At 48.4% G+C, this 22188-nt stretch overlaps 1 protein-coding gene across 1 annotated transcript in view; it reads right to left on the bottom strand.

The window, feature by feature from the left end:
• Positions 1–22188, bottom strand: part of PTK7 (protein tyrosine kinase 7) — a 94112-nt gene that overhangs the window by 28000 nt on the left and 43924 nt on the right. The window contains exons 2-10 of the mRNA XM_006860482.1: positions 6075–6362; positions 5548–5650; positions 4773–4963; positions 4518–4668; positions 3481–3629; positions 2755–3021; positions 547–680; positions 274–409; positions 10–129 (exon numbers count right to left, since the gene is read on the bottom strand). Of these exons, the coding sequence (XP_006860544.1) occupies positions 10–129; positions 274–409; positions 547–680; positions 2755–3021; positions 3481–3629; positions 4518–4668; positions 4773–4963; positions 5548–5650; positions 6075–6362 (1539 nt within the window). The remainder of the gene's footprint in view (positions 1–9; positions 130–273; positions 410–546; positions 681–2754; positions 3022–3480; positions 3630–4517; positions 4669–4772; positions 4964–5547; positions 5651–6074; positions 6363–22188) is intronic.

Raw genomic sequence — 22188 nt, 5'->3', positions numbered from 1 at the left:
GGCACTCACCTGTCCGTATCCACTTAATGGTGGGCTTCTCTCGGCCTGTGGCTGAGCAGGACACCGTGGCTTCCTTGTCAAACTCCATGCATTGTTGTGGCTGGGGTGGTGGTGTGAATTTGAGCTTTTCTGTTTCAGTAGAGGGCAGGTGCGGGAAAGAGGGGAAACTGAGGCAATGAAGTAGGAAGAAGGCCTTGGGTTCTACTACCCCCTCCTCTGCCCTCTCTTGACTGACTCCCAGGCACAGCACATTCCCCACCCATCTTAGCTCACCCAGCACTTGGACGCGGGCTTGGGCCTCAATGCTGCCAGCCAGGGTGCTGCTCACGCAGCGGTACCAGGTCCCATCGTATACCTCCACACTGTTGATGCGCAATGTCCCATTCTCAGAGACCTCGAACCGCGAGTCCTGCAAAGCATATGACATGCCCACAAGAAGTTTCCCTGGGGCTGCCTGAGGAGGCAGGCAGGGAGCTATGGAAGGGGCACAGAGGAGAGCAGAGGGAGGTAAACACCACACCCCCCAGCCAGAATCCTCATTCTCACCTCCGAGATGAGCATCTGGTTTCTGTACCAGATGACCAGGGGCTTTGGTGTAGCCTGAGTCAGGCAGTGCAAATAGCCAGGCTTGCCCTCCTCCAGCTGGCTGTCTTGGGGCTTCCTCAGCCACACAGGCACAGCTAGGAGAGGAAGGGAACAATGACATTTGATTAACAACTCTGCAAGATGAAAGGCTCCAACCCCTACTGGGCCCTGAGCTCAGAATGCCCTACCTGCTGCTATATAATATTCCAGCAACTACTCCTCACTGGCCTATGTGCCAGTACACTTTGGATATTATCCTAGTTAATAAGTCCCTAAGGTATGTCTTCCTCTACCATTTTATAGCTAAGAAAACAGAAGCTTAAAGAAGTAACGATGACTTGCTAATCCACAATGACACAACAGAAATGGTATATAAAACTCCAGTCAGTATGACGCGAAACTCTTGCTCTTTTTATTACACCATAATGCTCCACAGCTTGGTCCTCAGACTTCTGTTCTGTTTTAGCCACACTACCTTCCTAAATAAGGAGCTCTGGTAGCGTAGTGGTTACGAATCGGGCTGTGAACCTTAAGGTCAGCGGTTCGACACTACCAGCCGCTCCGCGGGAGAAAGATGAAGCTTTCTACTCCCGTAAAGATTTACACCCCTTGGAAACCCTGTACTGGGTCGCTATGGGTCGGAACCGACTCGATGGCACTTAACAACAACAACAACAAACCTTCCTAAATAGCCTCATCTAGTCCACAGCCTTTCATACCATATGAGTGGATCTCTGCCATGTCTACACCAGAGCTTCCCTTATGAGCTTTAGATTTTCAAATTCAACTGCCTACTTTCTCCAACTGGAGGTCTCTAACACAGACTTCAAACTTTATGAGTCCAAAAGAGAGTATTTGGTTTCCCGCTAAAAGCCGCTCAACCCAATTTTCTCAATCTGTAAATAAAACAGAAGTCCCTGGTAACACAAATGGTTAAACATTCAGCTACTAACCAGTGGTTTGAAACTACCCAGAGGCAACTCCAAAGACAAGCTCAGCAATCTGTTTTTGAAAGGTCGCAGCCATTGAAAACCCCATGGAGCAGTTCTACTTTGTACACAAGGACAGGGGTGGAGTGCCCAGTAAGCAAGGTAAGCACAGGCTTACTTGCAGTGACCTTGCTTACTGTGGAATCTGTCCCTGTCAGGGATTATAAATTTGAAAAGAGACTGATTCTGTTGGAAGCTGCTGCGGGGTTTGGGAGAGAGACTGACGTTAGCTGTACTTAGAAGCAGAATCTTTGATATCATGAGAAAATATGAAATTATATACTACAGGTCAGTAAGTAATAAGCCTGTGCTTACCTTGTTTATTGAGTCATCAGACACTGTCTGTAAGGAGCCCTGGTAGTGCTATAGGATAAGGATTGGACTGCTAATTGCAAGGTCAGCAGTTCAAACCCAATAGCCACTTCAAGGGAGAAGATAAGGCTTTCTGCTCCCATAAAGATTTATAGCTTCAGAAACCCTATATAGTGTCACTATGAGTCAGAATTGACTCAGTGGAAGTGGGTGGGTACATGGGGTCGCTAGGAGTCAGAATCAATAAGGTAATTATCTAATCAATTGCAGAAGTCAAAAACCTAGTCTGAATTCCTCCCCAATTCACCCCCCACCCAACATTCATGCCACACAAACCCTACCAATTTGAGCTCCAAGAACATTTTTAGTCTAATTTAGTTTATTTTCTCTCTTATTTCACAAGCCAAATGTTCAATGCAGAAATGAGGAAAGTATAATCAATTAAAGTAAAATAAATATCACCCATAAATTGTTGTCTACCATCATCCTCCCAGAAGAAAAACCACAAATATCATTTTTATCTTTATCATGTGATCTTGACAATCATCTTAAGCGGTAGGAAACAGAGCATTAGCCCCACTGTGTGGATGAGAGACTAAGTCTTAGCAAGGCAGGACTCTGTGTGCACTGGAGGCACAGTGGGACCCAAGTCTGTGTGTGGACTCCCATCTGCTGCTCGTACCTCTTTTTCTGTGAGGCTGTCACCATTCCTCTCAGCCCCACCTGTGTACCATGTATACAGCCCCTCCACTGTCCATTCCAATATCACCTCTTGATAGCTGACGGATACCCAAGCTTTCAAGGCCTGAGATTTCCTGGAACTAGGCTCCCCCCACCTCTCCTCAACCTCCAGGGCCAAGGTGCTCACTGGCCACGGTGATGTTGACCTCTTGAAGCCGCTGACCAGCCAGGTTGGCTGCATGGCAAGTGTAGACACCGGCATCACTCTCGGCAGGACTGATGAACACCAGTTCATGGCCCTTCTGGTAGACTCTGCCATGGGTGGGCAGCCGGACTCCCGCATGCTCCCACCACACCCGGGGCTCAGGCAGGCCCTGGGGGGGCAGGCAGGCCACACGCTCCTCACTGCCAGCCGTGAATACCCGAGGCTCAAATGGCGGCATGTCTTCAATTTCTGTAGGGATGTGAGCAGGGGAGAAACAGCCCAATTACTGTGGGTCCCAGGGTACATGATACTCCCTTCACAGTAAGCCTTTTCCAACCACCCAGCAAACCCAACCCACTGCCAACAAGTCAATTCAAACTCATAGCGACCCTTTAAGGCAGAGTAGAATTGTCTCATAGGGTTTCCAAGGATGCAAAAATCTTTACAGAAGCACACTGCCAAATCTTTCTTCTGTGGAAAGGCTAGTGGGTTCAAACTGCCAACCTTCGATTAGCAATCTAATGTTTAACCCACTGCACCATCAGGGCTCCTCTTCCAGCCACAGCCCCCTGCAGTAACCCTCTGTATCTCCTCTTCCTCCCTCTGCTCTCTCAGCAGGTTTCTGAATAGAGATAGAAACCTAATCTCTTCATGCCAACAATCCCAAAGGCAGTTCCCCACCTCAGCACTCCAGACTCAGAGACCCACCTGCCAGGTGCAATGTGGCCTCCAGGATGATGGGTGGGCCCCTCTGGCCCTGGCCCACACAGCGGTACACCCCTGCATTGCGTGGTCGGACCTGGGTCAGCAGCAGGGACCCATTGGCAAACACAGTGGCTCTGCGGAGATGTGGGGGACTGCAGAGGGGAGAAAGTGCTATTTGGAAGTAGCCATCACCAGCTCTCTTTTAGAAGGAAACAGGAAGGAACCCTGCCTGGTGAAAGTCAAAGATGTAGGAAGGAATTGGCCAGGAACAGGGTAGAGGAGCTGACATTCCACACTGGAGTGGTGTGTTCCAATTACAGAAGACTCAGCCTCTGGTGCGGTGAGTAATCAGCATGCAACTAGGAAGACACCTTCCCTGAAAGGCCAAAACCAAGGTCCAACTTTAGACAGGCCTGCTGGAGAGGCATCCAGTTGCAGTAGTCAGAAGCTCTCAGCTATGCCAGTGGAACTCTTGATGTGTCCGCAGGACTGAAACCAGGTGGGATCCAAGCCCCTAGAACCTAGAGGTCTATTTCCAAGCATCATGGCCTGCCTGGTACCACAAAGCACCTCTCTCTGCTCCTAAGAAATCTCCCAGAGAGTAGAGAGGGGCTGGCACCTCCCAGCACCTTCTGAAAATGTTTGCTTCCTTTGAAAAAGTGTGTGTATGTATGTGTGTGTGTACTGTATCTTTGTCGTCCAAGATCTTGCTATCTAGACAGTGGCAACTCAGGTCCCCTAGGCCAATTCCATCCCTGGACCTCTCCACCCACAATCCATATAGGCTATTATAAGTTCATATAGTGCCTCTCTATGAGTTGGAAAAAGATGCCTTTCCTGGAGACCCTTCTCTTTGTTGGAGAACTATTGCGAAGAGATTTGGTTATAAAACAACAAAACATTCTACTGCCATCTGCTGGAAATCTAAAATACATGCACAAATATGATGCTTGTGACATGAATTCCATCTCTCTAGCTAATGCATGTTCAATACACAACCTGTATCACTGTACTTGAAGGCTCCCTGCCAGATGTCTTACCGACTGCGGTTGGTGATAGGAGTATCATCTTCAAAGACCCACTGCAGGCTTGGGGGTGGCTGTGCTGAGAACTGACAGTGGAACATGGCCTCCTCATTCCTCGCTACCACCACATCCCGAGGCGCCAGCACCACCCTGGCAAAGCTTTCATCTGGGGCAGGTGGTAAAGAGGTGGGGGGAAGTGAGGGGCATGAGTGGGCAGAGTAGGGAGGCCGCTCCCACCCCCCTCCCTCCCCATTCCAGCCCCAGGCTCACCAGCAATATTCAAGGTGAAATTCTGGCTGCTGCAGGCCTGACCAAAGGCATTGTGGGCACAACAGGAATACAGGCCGCTGTGTTCAGGGCTAGCCGGCCGGAGGGTCAGGTTCCGCTCTTTGCTACTGACTGTGTGGTTGCTCTGACCATCGGAAAGGGGACTCCCATCTCGGAACCACTGGTAGGTGGGCCTGTGGGGCAGAAGAGGTCAGCAGCAGGGAGAGGGGTACTCAAGTGGCTAGCAGAGAAAATACAGAACAAGAGGGTGAGGGTTAGACCCCTCAGTATGCAAATGGGGAAACGGGCCTGAGGAAGGAAAGTGACTAGCACAAGGGCACACAATTCAGAAGCAGAATCCGGTTGAGATGCTAGCTCTCTTGGCTTCCAGAATCCAGGGATTCATGCATATGGCTGTGGAGCACAGTGTTGCCCTTCCCCTTAGGTCCTCTGAGATGGTTTGGAACAGAATTTGGGGAGGGGTGAAGAGCACTGTGATGAGGGTCAGGGTGGGTGACTACAGAATGAAAAGATGACCATGTGAACAGAGTTCAGGATTTGTCTACAAAACCCTTCCCTACCCTTTGGTTGGTTGATGATGCATGGAGGGGATTGTAACCACGGCAATGTAACGATATACGATAAGATGAATGTAAAGCTAATGTTCTCCCATGGAAACTATCACATAATCCACAATAAAAGAGTTAAAAAAACAAAACAAAACAACAACCATTCCCCACCCCACCCCCCACCATGTGGAACCAGCCTTGGCTCTTACCGAGGGTGCCCGTCAATGTGACAACGTAGCGTGACCTGGATCTGTGGCTGGATGTCTGCTTCCGAGGCAGGATGCTTCAGGGTCACAGGACCCGCCTCAATCCCTGCAGCATAGCCACAGGTGCAGAGTGAGGAGCAGGGCAGTGTGTGTGGGGGGGGGAACCCGCAGAGGAATGAAGGAAGGGTGGTGCCCCCAATAGAAAATGGGAGGATGCCCTGTGAAGCTGAGGCTGTGGTTTCCAGGCAGGTAACAGGTACAAAGTGTCTACCCTGGTCCCTGGCAGGTCATGCCTACTATTCTGCCAAGCAACCAGCAGATAAATGGGCCTAGGGCTTGAGGGGGGAGGGATGGGGAGAGGAAGAGGGCACTTTTGGAAAAAATGAGAATTTGAACTTCCTCTTATCCATATTCTGCCTCTTCTCTGCCTATTCCATTGAAAATAGGAGAAGCCAAGGCAAAGGAAAGGTACACCACACGGTTCAGTTGTTGGGATATGATGAAAGGGCAGGCATAACCCCCAGGCTCACATTTAATGTTGAAGGTGGCATTGGAGCTGCGGGCTTCCTCGCCTGTGGTGTCATCCCGAGCCACACACTGGAACGCACCGGAGTCCTGCAGCCGGTCCACAGCCGCAAAGCTCAAGCTGCTGCCCTGGGTGAAGCGCCGCTCCGTGTCCTGAACAGGAGCCCCATTGAGCAGCCAGTACACGCTCACGGGGCCTGGGGCCTCAATCTCACAGCGGAGCAGTGCCCGGCGCCCCTGCAATGCATCCTGTGAAGATGGCTCCTTGATGAAGACAATGGCTGTCTGGATACCTGCAGAGAGAGTCACAGGAAGAGACTGTTACAGCAGTGGGCCTAACAGAGGCCACCCATCACCCTGTGCACAGGGGGGGGAAAAGGGCTGGGTACATAGGAGGTGTCCAATTATGTGCCAGTGAGAAGGATCAAGATATAATGATCCAGTGACCATAAGGAATGTTTCTACTGGATTGTGGGTAGCCTCCCTCTTCAAGAGGGCACTAGTCTGGAGGGACATAGGCTATGCACAGACACCAAACAACAACAAAAAATCAAACCAATTGCTGCCAAGTCAAGTCGGACCACAGCAACCCCGTGGGGTGTTTCAGAGAAGAACTGCACTCCACAATTTTTTAAATCCAGAACCAGATGACCAGGTCTTACAAGTGATATACCCCTGGGTGGGTAGGCAGTATGAACTGCCAGTCTGAGCACTTAACTGATTGCGCCACCCAAAGACTCCAGGCAGTCTGTAAATGCCCAATGAATGGTGTAGAAGAAGGGAGCCTAGGGGAATGGTTGAAGGTTTCTAAAAGGAAGGGGCCTCAAATCTGTAGGACCAGATTATGGCTGGGGATTAGCAAGCAACCCACTCTACCACCTCAGTACAGGATATTGAGCAAAGTTAAACCATTATCCACAAAGCCTCTTTAAAAGGTTAATTGCACTCCCACCAGGTGGTGTGGGTTGAATCCCACCCACAGATGCTCTGTAGTCCAGCATCCCCCAGGGGCTTCTTTTAGAGCACTCAACCCCCCATCATTGTTGAAGCCAATATTCTCCAGAACCAGGTCTACTGCCAAAGACATGTCAGGGCCACCCCTAGGCCCTTCTCTCCCCTGCCTATGACGGAGGCCAGCTTTTCTGTGCTAAATTGAGAGGTGGACCGAGGAGTTCCAGGTTTTCACCTGAAGCCATCTTTCCTTCTGCACTGCTACAGTTCACCTTGGGTCTCAGCCAGGGGGCTGGAGGATGCCCACAGCCAAGGGAGGCCCTACCACCACAGGTGGCACCTCAGCCAGTGGGAACAAAGGGATGAGTGAGAAACTCGTGTGAGCAGCAGATGGGCTGGGGAGGTGGAGGGCGGGCCAGGCAGGTGGCATGGTAACTGCAGGAGGAGTAACACACTGGGCTTTGTTCCTGGCCCACGTGGGCGCCCTAAAGAGTCCCAGAGCCACTGGGCCTGGAACATCAACCTCCAGAGTTGGATGGAAGAGGTGCCTGCCCCCCACTGCCGGAAGAAGAAACAAGCCACCTGGGGCTGCTACACAGAAGGGCAGGCTCTGCTTTTAGCCAACCAGGGAAGGAAGAGACTAGCCAATTCTGCAGGTTTCTTCTAAACCCCTGGAAACCCATCTTGGTCAAGTAGGACCCTTCCAAGTCTCTGTAGGTAGGGTTTGGTTCTTTAGGACATGAAAATCCATCTCATTATAAGAAAAACAAGTTTATAGTCCCCAGTGGTTAGATCCAGAGGAGGGGATGGGCCTGGGGCTGGTCCATCTTCCAAGATTCTTAGAGGAGCTGACCCACGATTCCTGACGTTAAGGCCTATTCTAAGAGCTGGAAGTGGCTCAGAGCACCTCTCGTCTTTTCCACGGACTGCTACTGGTTCTTTGTGGGCAGGGGAAGGGAGAGGAGGACAGACAAGTCTCCATAGAGCCAGCCTATCCTACTACAGTACAAGTTAACAACTCTGCTCCCCACCCCACCCCCGCTACAACTGAGTGCTCCATCATGACAACACAAACACCCTACAAACATTTCCACACACACCCTGCCCCTCCCCCACCCCGATGAGCACCCTGGCATAACCCACCCCTTTATTGTTGTTGTTAAGTGCTGTGGAGTCAGCTCCGACCCATTGCGACCCTGTATAGGGTTTCCAAGGAGCAGCAGATGAGCTTGAACCACTGACCTGTGGTTCCAATGACTTTGCAGTCTAGCTCATTAGCCCACAGCGCCACACCAGCAGTTCTTTATTGTTGTTAAAATGCCTTCAAATCATTTCCAACCCATAGCAACCCTGAACTGGCGACCTTGAGGTTCAAACGACTTTTGTAGTTCAGTGCATTAACCCATAGCGCCACCCCAGGACTCCTTTATAGTTGTTGTTGTGAAGTGCTGTCAAGTCGATTCCAACCCATAGCGACCATGTATAGGGTTTTCAAGGAGCAGCTGGTGAGCTTGAACTACCAACCTTGCAGTTCAAATGACTTTGCATTAGCCCACAGCAGCACATCAGGTCTCCCCACTTTAAAGTAGAAATGGGTAAATTGAGTCCCATAGAGAGAAGAGACTTGCCCCAAATCAGACATCTAATTTGGAGCAGAGCAGGACCATGACCTGGACCATGACCCCAGGAGGTCAACTCCCAGCCCACACTCCTTCCAGTGCCTCTCCAACACAAAATCCCACTGCCATCCAGTGGATTCCGACTCACAGCGACCCTATAGGAAAAAGTAGAACTATGAGTCGGAACCGACTCCACGGCACATAACCAACCAAAAAAAAAAAAACAAACCCCAAACCCTACAGGAAAAAGTAGAACTGTCCCCATAGGGTTTCCAAGGCTGTTACTGATTAAGGAAAACAGACTGCCATATCTTTTTCCCTCAAAGCGGTTGTTGGGTTCGAAGTTTCAGCCTTGCATTTAGCAGCCCAACGAACCACCAGAGCCTCCCAGAGACTCAAAAGTAACCCTGAGAATATTTGATTCTGCAAAGGGGAGTTTTGCTCCCTCAGCCTGGCAGTGAGGCAGACACACCTCTTACAGACAATGCCAAGCACACAAAGGCATCCAGCGAACACTAGCTGAACTGAAGTAACCTCAAAGGAAGTGTGGGGAAAGAACCAGGAACACGGAGGCATCTGGAACCTGTCCCAGCCACTTCTTCTGGCACAGATGGGCAGACACAGGCTGAGGGCCCCCGGTGGGCCTCTGAAAATCTGACACTCCTTAATTCTTGGACCCTCACCCCACGATTTCAGAATGCTTTTCAGAGACCAATGGGAGGTCTCCTTTCTCAGAGTGTAGGAAAAACTCCACTTCCCCACTCAGCTTCTCCAGACATGGTGGGGAGCCAGGAGCCTCATCCATGCACAGGAGTGATTGGGGCTTGGAATTCAACTGTCACACTCATGTGCCTGACCTTGGACAGGTGCATTAGTTTCCTTCACCTCTCACGAAGCTGTTTTGAGTTGTAAATACAATAATATACGTGAAGTGACTTGGACAGAGCTAATCTTCAATAAATGGCAGCTACTCAGAACCAACTCGATGGCATTTAACAAAAACAACTGCTATTTTTATGTCTTTCACCATTCCTACCCAAGATTCCAGTCCTAAGGACACCAGAAAGTCCTGTCAGGGCAGACCCGGGAAGCATGAAAGCACTCCCTTTGCCAAAGCCCAAGAGTCCTCTGGGTGATGCAAACGTCTGACTGAAAGGTTGTAGGTTTGGGTCCATCCAAAGGTACCTCTGAAAGAAAGGTGATCTATTTCTAGGCCATCAATCATTGAAAACTCTACGAAGCACAGGGTCACCATGAGTCAGAATGGATTCAACAGCAATCGGATGTCACAGCCCAGGACGACTCATAACCCTAGACAGAATCTGAGCCGCCAGAGCAAAGGAGAGGCCTGAGGGGAATCATCAGGCAGTGGATGGGATCAAGGAAAGGAACCCCAGGGGTTGCAGTATCCTCAGCCAACCTGCCACAAGAACCCAAGCTGTGAGGAGCAAGGAGACAGCATGCCGCCTCAGAGGGAGCCTTGTCAGTTCCAGCCACCCCCATCTCAGCCTTCAGCACCATCTCCTGGGGTCGGAGCTGTTTCATAGCCATGGTAGCAATGCTGCATTCCCAGACTGTCACTCTGAGCCCCCCGTGCCCCTGACAGGGCCTGGGAAGCATCAAAGGCAGCCCCACAGGGCCTTCTGTCCTGACGTCAGTTCACAGCAGGTCCTGGTTAGAGCTTGGCTGGTGCAGACTTTAGATGCCACAAAAGGCAGAGAGAAAAGCTACCAGCCTTCTGCAAGGCCCCATCAGACAACAGGCCCATCTAATTCATGTGGCTCCTCTCCTGCAAGGCTGGTCCGGAGTGTAGCCAGCACCACTGCTTGGAAGACAGCCTGAGGGGTGCCCAGTGTGACCATCTGCATGATTTCATTTGGGGTGAGATGGATAGGAGGGTTCACAACCAGACTCCAGGAAGGTAAGGAACTCTTTAGAACTGATAGCAACAAGAAATGGTGCACAACAAGAATGGAAAAGAAAGAAGACTTGCCTCAAGGTATTCCTGTACTACCTCCCTCAAGACTTGAGGATGTCCCCAGGGGAAAGCCTTCCCTAGTGACCCACTTGTCCTGGGCTTCCTAAACCTGCCCTTACTCCACAATCTGGCCATACCACACATCACTCCTTCCATAGATAAACAAACAATAAAATCCATTGTTTCCCAATTGATTCTGACTCAAAGCAACCTCATGAATTACAGAGTAGAAGTAATCCATAGGGTTTTCTTGGCTGTAATCTTTATGGAAGCAGACCCCCACACCTTTTTTCCACAGTACCGGTAGGTGGGCTTGAACTGCTAGCCATTAGATTGTTGTTGTTGTTAAGTGCCGTCGAGTCGGTTCCGTCCCATAGTGACCCTGAACAGGGCTTCTGAGGCTGTAAATCTTTACGGGAGCAGAAAGCCCCATCTTTCTCCCACGGAACAGCTGGTAGTTTCAAACTGCTGACCTTGCGGTTCGCAGCCCGATTCGATTAGTAGGTAAGAATAAACTGTTAGCACCACCTGAGGATCTTTCTTCATGGAAACCCATGGCCAAAGTATCCCTCGAGGTGGCCACTTGTAGGAAGACAAAGAAAGCTTTGCTGGTGGCAAACAGTCCTGCTTCTGCAGTCCCCTAGCAAGGCCACCTTAGCCCAGCCTCTCTGCACCCTTCTCCTGGCTACAACTTGGGGACACCATCCACCCCAGCAGGCTGGAGGAAGCTATGTGGATTCAGGGATGCAAAGCTCAGAGTACAGCACAAAAAAGCCATTTGCTCACACCAGGCGCAGAACCCAACAAAGCAGGGTCTGGGAATACCCAATAAGGACATTTTCCAAGCCATTTCCTTGGCTCCCTAACAGCCATCTATACGCAGACACTCACTCGGCTGTGCCTCCGGCCCAGCGTCCTGAGAAAGGGCTGTGTGGGCAGCAACCCAGCTCCTTGCTCCCTGCACCCCACCCCAGCCCATAAAAGCTCACGTCTGGTCTGGTGCCCACCCTCCTTTTGCTCTCTGGGCTCCAGGCCCAGTAGAACTATGTGTGTATATGTGTCCGTGTGTGCACACGTATGTATAAACACAAGTGTGAGGGAGAACAAACAGCAACAGGAAGTTTTTCCTAAGCGTTCCTGTTCTGAGGTAATTTGGGTTACTTTGGTCCAAGAACAAGGCCTTCTGGGCCATGCAACTGCCCACCCGTAAATCCTACTGGTCTTGGAAAACCACCCCCAGGGCCTGTACAGTCCCTAAACGTACTAATTAAATGTGACTGACTGATACTATCTATCCTCTGGTCCTTCCTACTGAAGAAAATTCTAGCCATCGGACAGATGCCTCAGGAGCAGCCTAGACACCAAAACGTAGGCTGAGTTAGGAACTTCATCTCCACTGCCAGTTCGAAAACCTCCAGGAGTGCGTTCCAAAAACCAGGGATATTTTACATGACTGTGTGTGACCTCTTCAGTAGACAAGATCAACCAGCGGGGTCTCTGCTGGTAATAGTCCGTATCAAGACAACACCTAACACTCAGTGCCTGGTTCCAGGGCCTGGATTCCTCTGGGGGACATACTGAAAACCAGCTGGTCTCCAGCAACCAATCCTAGGTGACTCTGGTCGGGGTACACACAGATGCCCAAGGGTGAGATTTACCACTTACTGTGCCCTGCCTGGGATGGCAGCACCAAGTCACAGGCCAGGAGAATATCTCTCCTCTTCTCAGTCCTCAAGTGAGAAATACAAACGCTGCAGATAAGAAAGCAGCCCCCAGATGCCTGAACCACAGGGGGGTACGACTCTTCAAAAGTCCCCCATCCAGAAGGAGCCAAGCAGACACCCCCAAGCTGCCCACACCACAGTCTCTCCCCAGTCCTCCTCCCCAAAGGCTGACGCAGTGGACAGTAGACCTTCAAGGTACCCTTTCAACTGCTCTTAGTCACTCCAAAGGTTAGTTCGGGGCCCAGCGAACATTTGTAGGTTTCTTTTAAGGGTCAAACCTCAACTGCTTCAGGACTAAGTCTCTTAGATGCTGAGTAAGCCTCATCATCCTCTCGATTCTTACCCGGGGTTGCCAGAAAGATGCTGCAGTGGGGTCTGGGACTCGGGGGGTTTGGAACGTCCTTCTCCACTTCTTGCCAGGATACTCTACGTGGTTTTTGCACCAACAACCCAGACTGTTTGATGATAAGCCCAGAACACAGGGTTCAGACGGTCACTGAAAATCAGCCACAGCTGACTCTAAGACCAGAGGTAGAGGAGAAAATTCCATCCTTCTTCCATCTTCCCAAAGATTACTGAGTGCTGCAAATGGTTTGAGATCTACTACTAAAAGGTTGGTGGTTCAAATCTACCCAGTAGTGCTGTAGGAGAAAGTCCTGACAATCTAATTCTGTTACTGAGATTACAGCTACTGAGAACTTTCTGGAGTACAGCCCTACTCTGAAACATGTAGGATCACCATCAGGGATTAGAACTGACTTTACAGCAACAGGTTTGGTTTGGCTTCCAGTGTCTACAAAAGGTCCCAAGTTCATTGGCAGAAGTCCCAGAGCCCTCCAAATTCCACCATAGTCTTTGCTCTGAGCAAGGCAGGAGATAGCAGAACCAGGACCTAGCCAAGTTTTCCTGTCCTAGGATTTAACCATAAACCTGGAGAGGCTCCCACATCCGGATTAGAGACCAGAACCAAATCACTAGGGATTAGGCAGCAACAACCTATCAGGCTAACTCTTCTTAATTTACACAAAAACCACAACTCAGACCAACGCTTCCCACTCCTGGGAGGCCCTAGGTGGGGGGAGGGCGTGTATATGTGTTGGGTAGGGTAGAGGGAAAACGAAGCTCCTTGAAATCTGAGCCCACAGGGGCAAAGACACCAGCCAGATACACACATGGCTAAGGTGTATCAGCCAGTGGTCCCGGAACTGGCCTTTCTTCTGGGGCTTGGAGTCAGCCCGACACAACAGAACAAAACACTGCTTAACCCTGTGACATCTCCATGACTAGTTGTGGATCAGACTATTGGGATCCACAGGGTTTACACTGGCTGATTTTCACAGTAGGCTGCTAGGCCTTTTCTTCCTAGTTTGGCTCTGCTAGCACCTGTTGCACATCACAGCAACACACAAGTCTCCACTGACAGAGGTGTGCTGGCCAGGAATCAAAACCAGGTTCCCAGCAGGGACCATGAAAGGACAGAGTAGAGTTGCCCCACAGGGTGTTCAAGGATGCAGATCTTTATGGAAACAAACTGCCACATCTTTCTCCTAAGATGCAGCCTGTGGGATCAAGCAGCCTGTCTTTCCGTTTGCCACTGAGTGCTTAATCACTGCACCACTTGGTAACCTTCAAGTGGCTGCAACTCCTCTAGGAAGCAACAAGGGTGAAACACCCAGCCAGAGTGAGGCACTGTAATCACATATGGAAGGGGCACTGGCTTTGGGGTAAGGAGACCTGGATTCTAGTTCCAATCCAGCCACTACAAGTAGGGTGACCCTCGCCAATCACCCTCCCATCCCAACCAATTTTATGATGTGCAAATATAGAGAAATGACAGAAAGTGACCAGAGAGCCACCAAATACCAGCCAGCACTTACAGAAATAAAGGTTTCCCCCTTTTCCCCCGACCCTCTGCCAACTCTCAGAGCCTATTCAGCAGACCAGGCCCAGGAGGGATTAGGAGTGAGCCTCTACTAACAGCAGGTGTGTGGGGTCTGAGGCAGCTGGAGGTTGCAAGCAGGGTCCCAGCATCACCACTGACAAGCTGCTCCCATTCCTGGGGCTCGCCTCACTCAGGAGGCCCTACCTCTGCCTCCTAATGCCCTTACTGCCCTGGTAATAGGGGGTGAAGTCACTCAAGTGTCCACCTGATCTGAAATCTTGTCCTGTGTCTACTTTTATCCTACTTCAGACAACTTAATTTTCTTCTCTGTGCCTCAGTCTCTCACCTGTGAAACAGTAGCCTTGAAAAAGATGTTAGTGATTTTCAGCTCACAGGTCCCTATGATATTTACATCAACTAATACATTAGGTACAAACACACAAAGGCCTATGTATTTGTTGTTGTTATAAAGTGCCGCTGAGTCAGTTTTGACCCATAGCGACCCTGTATAGGGTTTCCAAGGAGCAGCTGGTGAGCTAGAACTGCCAACCTTGCAGTTCAAAAGGCTTTGCAGTCTGACTCATTAACCCACAGCGCCATACCAGGAATATTTGTTAGGGGAGTCAAAAACTCTGAAGTTCTAAGGAACTGCAGACCCCAAATTAAGATGTCCTTGGACTAAAGTAATCGCTGGGGAGTCCAAGGACCTTGGGAACAAGAGGAGTCACCTGGTACCAAAACGCCACACCTCTCCATGCTGGGAGACAGACCTGTTCTTAGCGCCAAGGGGAGAGAGACAGCTGCTTTCTCCTAAAGACACCAGGGAGATAACTTGAGGAAACTATACATTACAAAGGAGGGGTCAGGGCTGCTGGACTGAGACCAGGAAGTAAGCCATAGGTTCTCCTCAGGTTTTGCCCACCTCCAGCGGAGCTCCTCATCATCTAGAGAAGATAGGCCCCAGATGGAAAGGGACTCCATACAAGCTCCAAAGCCAGTCACTAGAGGGACACAGACCCAGGGCAGGTGTCTAACTCCTGGGTGCTCTGGGGTATGCAGGACCCCTTTAGAGAGTCTGTAACAAAAACCATGCCAGGGAGTGAGGTTCCCACAGTCTTTCCTGAGGAGGCAGTGGGGACAAACAAAATGGCAGGCTGGGGAACCATTCCCTTGGGAATGAGGGGAACCAAGGTCTTAGTTTATTAACTTTCAACACAGGCTCAGAAAACTGTGAGACTCCATTTCTTAACTCTTTCCCCATCTCCACTTTCACCAGGAGTGTGATAATCCCTGCCAATGAGTGGCTACAATAATTCACCCCAACTTTGGTGGCAGGGAGGACACAAATCCCAGCACCCTGCCTTGTATTTACCTCTTCATGGATTGAACTGCGTGCGTCCTCCCCCATCCTTCAGTATGAGTTGGAATCCAAATCCCTACACCTATGGAATCTAGTTTGTGTTTTCTTTGTTATGTTAATGAAAAGTATCAATATAGGATGTGTCCTACACCTAATCACAACTGAGTTATAAAAAGAGCTGATCAGACAAAGAAAGAAAAACTGGGGGAAAGAGATGCCATGTGATAGTCGTCAAATAATGCCAGAGCTCCAAAAGCTAAAAGAAACAGAGCTGATAAAGAGCCTTCCCCTAGAGCTGGTGCCCTGAATTTACACTTCTAGCCCCCTGAACACTGAGAAAATACATTTCTGTTCTTTAAAGCTACCCACTTGTGGTATTTTTGTCATAGCAGCACTAGGAAACCAAGATACCACCCGCTTCTGCCAAACCCCTGAGTGTGGGGTGAATTCAACTCCACTCAATGAGGAGAATCTTCCAGTTTTTAAGGATGTTTCATATCCCTTAAGCCTATTCTGGGTTGCTATGAGTTGGAACCAACTCAACAGCACTAACAAAAACATCCAATATGGTAGCTACTAGCCACAGGAGACGATTTAAATGTAAATTAATTAAAATCAAATCACAATGAAAACTCAGTTCTGGGTCACACTAGCCACATTTTGAGTGCTCAGGAGCCACATAATGGATAGGGCAGAATAACATTTCCATCACTGAAGAAAGCTCTATTGGGCAGTGCTAGAGTGGCCTTTGTCTCTCTGACTGTCCGTCCATTTGTTGTCTGTGTGTGTAAAAGGAGTCCTGGTCTGGCACTGTGGGCTAATGCACTGGGCTGTAAAGTTGGTTTGAACTGCAAGGTTGGCAGTTCAACCTCACTAGCCACTCCTCGGATACCCTATACAGGGTTGTTATGGGTCGGAACACCATATATATAGCGTAGTGGTTACGAATCGGGCTGCAAACTGCAAGGTTAGCAGTTCGAAACTACCAGCCATTCTGCGGGAGAAAGATGAGGCTTTCTGCTCCCGTTAAGATTTACAGCCTTGGAAAGCCTGCACAGGGTCACTATGAGTCGGAATCGACTCCACAGCACATAACAACAACAAATTATATATATATATATATATATAGAGAGAGAGAGAGAGAGAGAGAGAGAGCTCTAATAGCCTAGTGAATGTGAAATCAGGCACTGAAAAGTTGCTTTGTTGTGTTTTAATATCTTTGATATTCTTTCTGCAGTAAAATGGTATAAATTAATCCATTTAAAAGGTGGTTAAGGATTTGTTTGGCTGGTGTAATAGTAATTTTCAAAACTGTACGTTGCTCAAGGTTTATTTATTTATTTATTTATTTCAAATTAATGTTTCATGTCTGAAAACATAATACTGTTTAAAAAGATATTTGGTGCACCAACATATTTTTTTGCTAAAATTTGGGCCACCTGTATGTATGCATTTCATCTTGTGAAGAGGAGGAAAAGGATATTGTGCTGTAGATGTGAGTATTGATAGTTTCAGTTCATTTGGCAAGGTTATAATGTTAAAGCATGTTTAACTGACATTCCTGTTTGAGAAGGTTTTAAGTAAAGTACTGCATTCATGCATTAAGTTTAGATGATAGAGCCAATAATGTCTTTGTTTTTTTTGTTTGTTTGTTTGAGGAAACAGATTGTAGTAGAATATGTTATCCCCGAATATCTTCATGTTAATCTTCTCAATTTTTTGAAACTGAAGGGTTGAATGGCGTTCAGTGCTAAAGGGGCGCCATACCATAGACTCCCCTACCTGGCATACCTGAGAAACTACATGCTAAAAGGACTCTTGGTCCAAATCCATTCCTTCAAATTCACTGTTTATCATCACCAACGAGGAGACTTCACAATCAAGAATATCTTGGGTGTAGCAGGTTGGCAGGACAAAAGGGAACTATGAGAAGAGGAAGAGACTAATTTGACATACTAGACTCTTTAGGGGGGTGAAACTAACTTTAAAGGAGAATGCTCCCTGTAGGTTTTGTAAACTACTAGATTGTAAACTCCAAAGTACCCAGTAAAGGGGAAATGGAGGAGGGGCTGTTTCCAAGCCAGGTTAATAAAAGTCTTTGTCAAATGGCCATGCAGTTCATCTGCCCTTGTCTCCGGGCAGGGCACCCAATTTTGCAAAATCAAATAAAGAAAACCTCACCCTTGCTAAAATGAGTACAGATTGGATTATTTGAGCGTTTGTCAATATAGAAAATGTTTCTCACACTGCTGGTAGTTTTGAGCTGCCAACCTTTAAGTTCAAGCTGACCTTGCAGTTCAGGGCATTAGGGCTCCATATATATATAATATACATACAATACCAACCTGCCTCATTTTACAGGCAAGGAAACTGGACTCTGGGATATCCCAGTAAGTGGCAAGGTCAGGAACTGCCTTTGGATCTACCTGACTCCAGAGTTAGTGTTCTTTGCACAATGCTATGCTGGCTGCTTTTCATTTCATTCATTTAATTCCCTTTTATTCATCACACACACACACACACACACACAAAACCATTCTACTGTGCTTAACATAAATCCTTTTACTTGTATGAGTTCTTGTTGAATGGGATAGCTGCTTCATGTGCAGGTGACTTTAACTTATGTAAACAGGTGTTTACTCTTTCACAGCTTGCGTCTTTTCTCCATTTAGCACTATGTTTTAAAGATCCAGTCTTATGATCATTTCTTGCAGTCTTCAACCTCAGTTGATGAACATACTATTGGGTTTTGGAGAAGAGTGCGAGCAGGGAGCAAATTATTATTTTTATTTTTTTGAACAAGTGAGTGGCTGAACATTAACTGTTCAGTTTGAATACCAGCCTTTAAACCTCCACCTTTTTCTCTGTGTGTCCCAGCAGAGTCCTCATTTTGCACTTATACCAAGACTTGTCTGTTTCCCTCATTTTTTGGGGAATGTGAAGGCAGAGTAGGGGTGGGGAAGGTATCTTTTATGAATCTTGGTGAAACACCCCCAAAACACATGCACACGTACAGCCAGCTTCTCCTGTTTCCCTTTCTCCTCTCCCCACTCCCTGTACCACAGAAAGTCATTAGAAGGGCTGGACCTCAGTTGGTTTCAAAGGAATAAAGAGAAAGAGTCGATCTCATACTTTTATATTTAGAAGAGCTCTGCAAACCACTTCCCGGAGCAGACGAAGTGGGGAATGTGAGGAAATCACTTTGCTATGCCGTGGTGATGTGAAAAGCACGCGTTGCTCAGAGCCTGCGGCAGAGAGCTGTATTTGCCACACACCCGGCCACATGCGGCAATGCTTAACACATGTGCAGGAGGCGGGACATAGTCCCTGGCAGCCTGGAGGAGACCCTGCTGGGGAGCACCCTCCCAGCCTGGCAGTTCTCTGGGGCAGACACTCAGGCCCTGAAGGACCAGCCTCCTTCCTGCAAAGCCCCTAGGGCCCCCACCTCAGCCCCCTGTTCCAGTGGGGCTCACTGACTCCACCTGTCTAACCAACAGCTGCTTCTAGAAACCAATCCTCTCCCCCACTCCAGGGAGACGTCTTAGAAATAGATGTTCCATTCAGATCCATAGGCTAGACTTAAAATCCAGCCTGAGCCACAAAGAAAAGAATCTAGAACTAGGGGATAAGGAAAAAAGATGTTTCAAAAAGCCCTGGGCTGGAGAGGCAAGGGTACACTGAGGATTTCAGGAGCATGGTGGATAGGGGCAGGGTTTGGCACAACCCTGCCTCCTTCTAAAGATGGATCTCCTCCCACTAAAATTGCTCCTCTCAGCTATCTCTGCTACCTTGTGTCTGGGAGAACACAGAAGCAGTAGTGGGGAGAATTTGTATGTCCACATACACCATGTAGTAATGATCAATGACAGCAGGCAGTGTTGCTCTTAGTTCTCTAATGTCTGTTAGTTGAGTCCACCCAGAGGAGCCTCCGAAGCAGACCTGGGGGTGTGCTGAAAGGGCACAGCCTCACAAACCCCATGGAACAGTTCTACTCAGCACACATGGGCTCACCATGAGTCAGAATCAAGGAACGGGCAACAAATGGAATCTGTTAGCTGAACCCCTGGGGTGGAAGGAGGCTCAGTGGCCTGGATTAGGTGGATGGAAGGGGAAGTAGAAGGCAGACCAGCTGCTCAATTACAGTCAAACCATCAGACTTCCTGGCTATATCCTGGACTCCTTATAAACCCCATTTTACTGCTTAAAATAGAAACTTTCTAATTAGACAAAAATCTATTTTTATTTCATCTCTTAACTGCATTAGTAATGACTTGTTTGTTTCTTTGTTTTAAAGAAAAACAACCCAAAATGCATTCTATTTTTTTTTAATCAGCTGTTTAGAAAAAGTAACTTGACTAAAGATAGTAAAATACATTTTTCAATCTCCAAAACAATAACAACAAATGAAGAAAGAAAGTAAAAAAAAACTGATAAATATTGGGCAGAAAAACACTTTGTATAAGTTATTTTTCAAAACACCAGAAACTTGTTAAGTCATCACCAGATGACTACATTAAAGGGGGGGGGCGAATTATAAAGCATAAAGCATGCACAACTAGCTAAGAAAGAGAAAGAAAGAAAGAAAGGGGAAAAAAAACCCTGAGTGGCTGATGCAATAACAGAACTGAATAGCCAAAAAAATGACAAAGCCCTAAAGTTTATTTCATGCCTATTCTGTAGGTCTTTAAGTCAGGGTCTGAAAGGCACCAAGATCTGGCTTCACTTAAGTCTGGAACTGTCTGTCCCTCTTTTCTACGAGGTGCCTCTTACAGCTCCAAAGTCACGCAGACAGTGGGAGACAGACACAGAAGAGGAAGAGACTGGTTGGCTGGCAGAAAGACTGAGAGAAAAAGAGACAGACAAAAGAGAGAGACAGACAGACATAACAGAAACCACAGGAAGAAAAAGACTGACAGGGAGAGACAACAGTGTATGTGAAGGAGACAGAGTGAAAGAGGTGGGGAGGGAGAGAGAAACAAAGACAGACGGAGGCAGAGATAGACAAGAAAGACAAAGACTGACAGAGACCAACAGGGAGACAGACAGAGAGATAGAGTGTGTGATGTTGTTGTTAAGTGCCATCGAGTCGGTTCCGACCCATAGCAACCCTGTATAGGGTTCCCAAGGAGCAAGTGGTAAGCTTGAACCTCCGACCTTGCAGTTCAAACTGCTTTGCAGTCTGGCACATTAACCCACAGTACCACACCAGGAGTGTGTGATAGAGACAAAAAAAGACCATGACAGAGGAAGACAGAAAGAGCGCACAAGAGACTGAGAAGGAAAGAGGGACCCAACAGAGGGAAAGAGACAGTGAGAAAGGGACAAGCAGAAAAACACGGACCAAGTGTGATAGCAATGGAGTAACACAAGGTCATAAAGAGACAGTGAGACAGACAAGGAAGACAAAGACATACCACACGCAAGAGTGCACACACACACTCGTGCATGCGCCAGCTAACACACATAAGCCTCCTCACGCCTGGAGAGCAAGCCCCAGCCCCACATTAACTTGCTGCTGCCCCTGGCCAAGGAAACCACCTGGCAGGTCTGTCCCTGTGTCTCCAGCAGGGAGTGGGGGGTGGGGGTGTCCTCCCCACTCCTCTCACTACCCTCCCCCCACAGCTGCTGGACTCCAGACTCAAGAAAAGCCTAGTTATACAAGCCAAAGGGCTGCCCAGTGTAACACTAGACACAAAAGATTATGGCTCAACTTGTCAATAGTCAGGGAGAGCTGGAGGAGCAAGCAGAGAAGGAGGGGGTTCTATATATATTGGATTCAGGCCACTTATAATGGAAAGCCCTCAAATTAGAGGCTCCTGGTAAATAATTCACCAGGAAAAGTACAATGTCTTTCCTGGGCTCATCTATTATTCACCAAGATAAATGTACCATATTGTTACACTTCCTGACACCTAAAAATGGTCTGAGCCATCAGGTCAGGAGGAAGTAGACAGCAGGGCAATTTCCACCCCAATTTTTCCAGAATCCCTGGTCTAGCAGTCCTGCTGCTTCTAAATGTGGTCTGCAGCTCCTCAAGGCAGGAGCAAAAAAGACCAAGCTTGGACTCACACTGAGAGCAGGCCCACACATAGCCCTCAGTAAGAGCCAGGAGGTCAAACTGTGCTAGAAAAAGTCTGGAGTAAAAGCCCCTTGCTCACCAGACCCCAGAGGTTTTGGTCCACTCAAAGGGAAAAGGAATCACCTTGCCTGCATCTCTCTAGGGCAATGTTAGAGCCTTGGTAACATTGTGCATTAGGCATTGAGCTGCTAACCATAAATAACATCATCGGTTTAAACTCACCAGCCTCTCTCTGGGAGAAAGATGAGGCTCCCATAAAGATTTAGTCTTGGAAACCCTATATATAGAGTCACTGTGAGTCAGAATGGACTTCTGGTGTGGTGCTGCTGGTTAATGCGATAAACTGCAATGTTGGTTTGGACCGTTAAGGCCAACAGTTCCAACTCACCAGCTGCTCCATGGAAACCCTGTACAGGGTCACTGAGTCGGATCCCAACTAGGCAGCATTTAACAACAACAACATGAGTCAGAATTGACTCGGTATCAATAGGTTAGGTTTAGGTTATTGATTCTAGATGTTTTAAAG

Source organism: Chrysochloris asiatica, unplaced genomic scaffold, assembly GCF_000296735.1.
Source record: "Chrysochloris asiatica unplaced genomic scaffold, ChrAsi1.0 scaffold00038, whole genome shotgun sequence".
Lineage (NCBI taxonomy): Eukaryota > Metazoa > Chordata > Mammalia > Afrosoricida > Chrysochloridae > Chrysochloris > Chrysochloris asiatica.
This window is presented reverse-complemented; position numbering and strand designations above follow the sequence as displayed.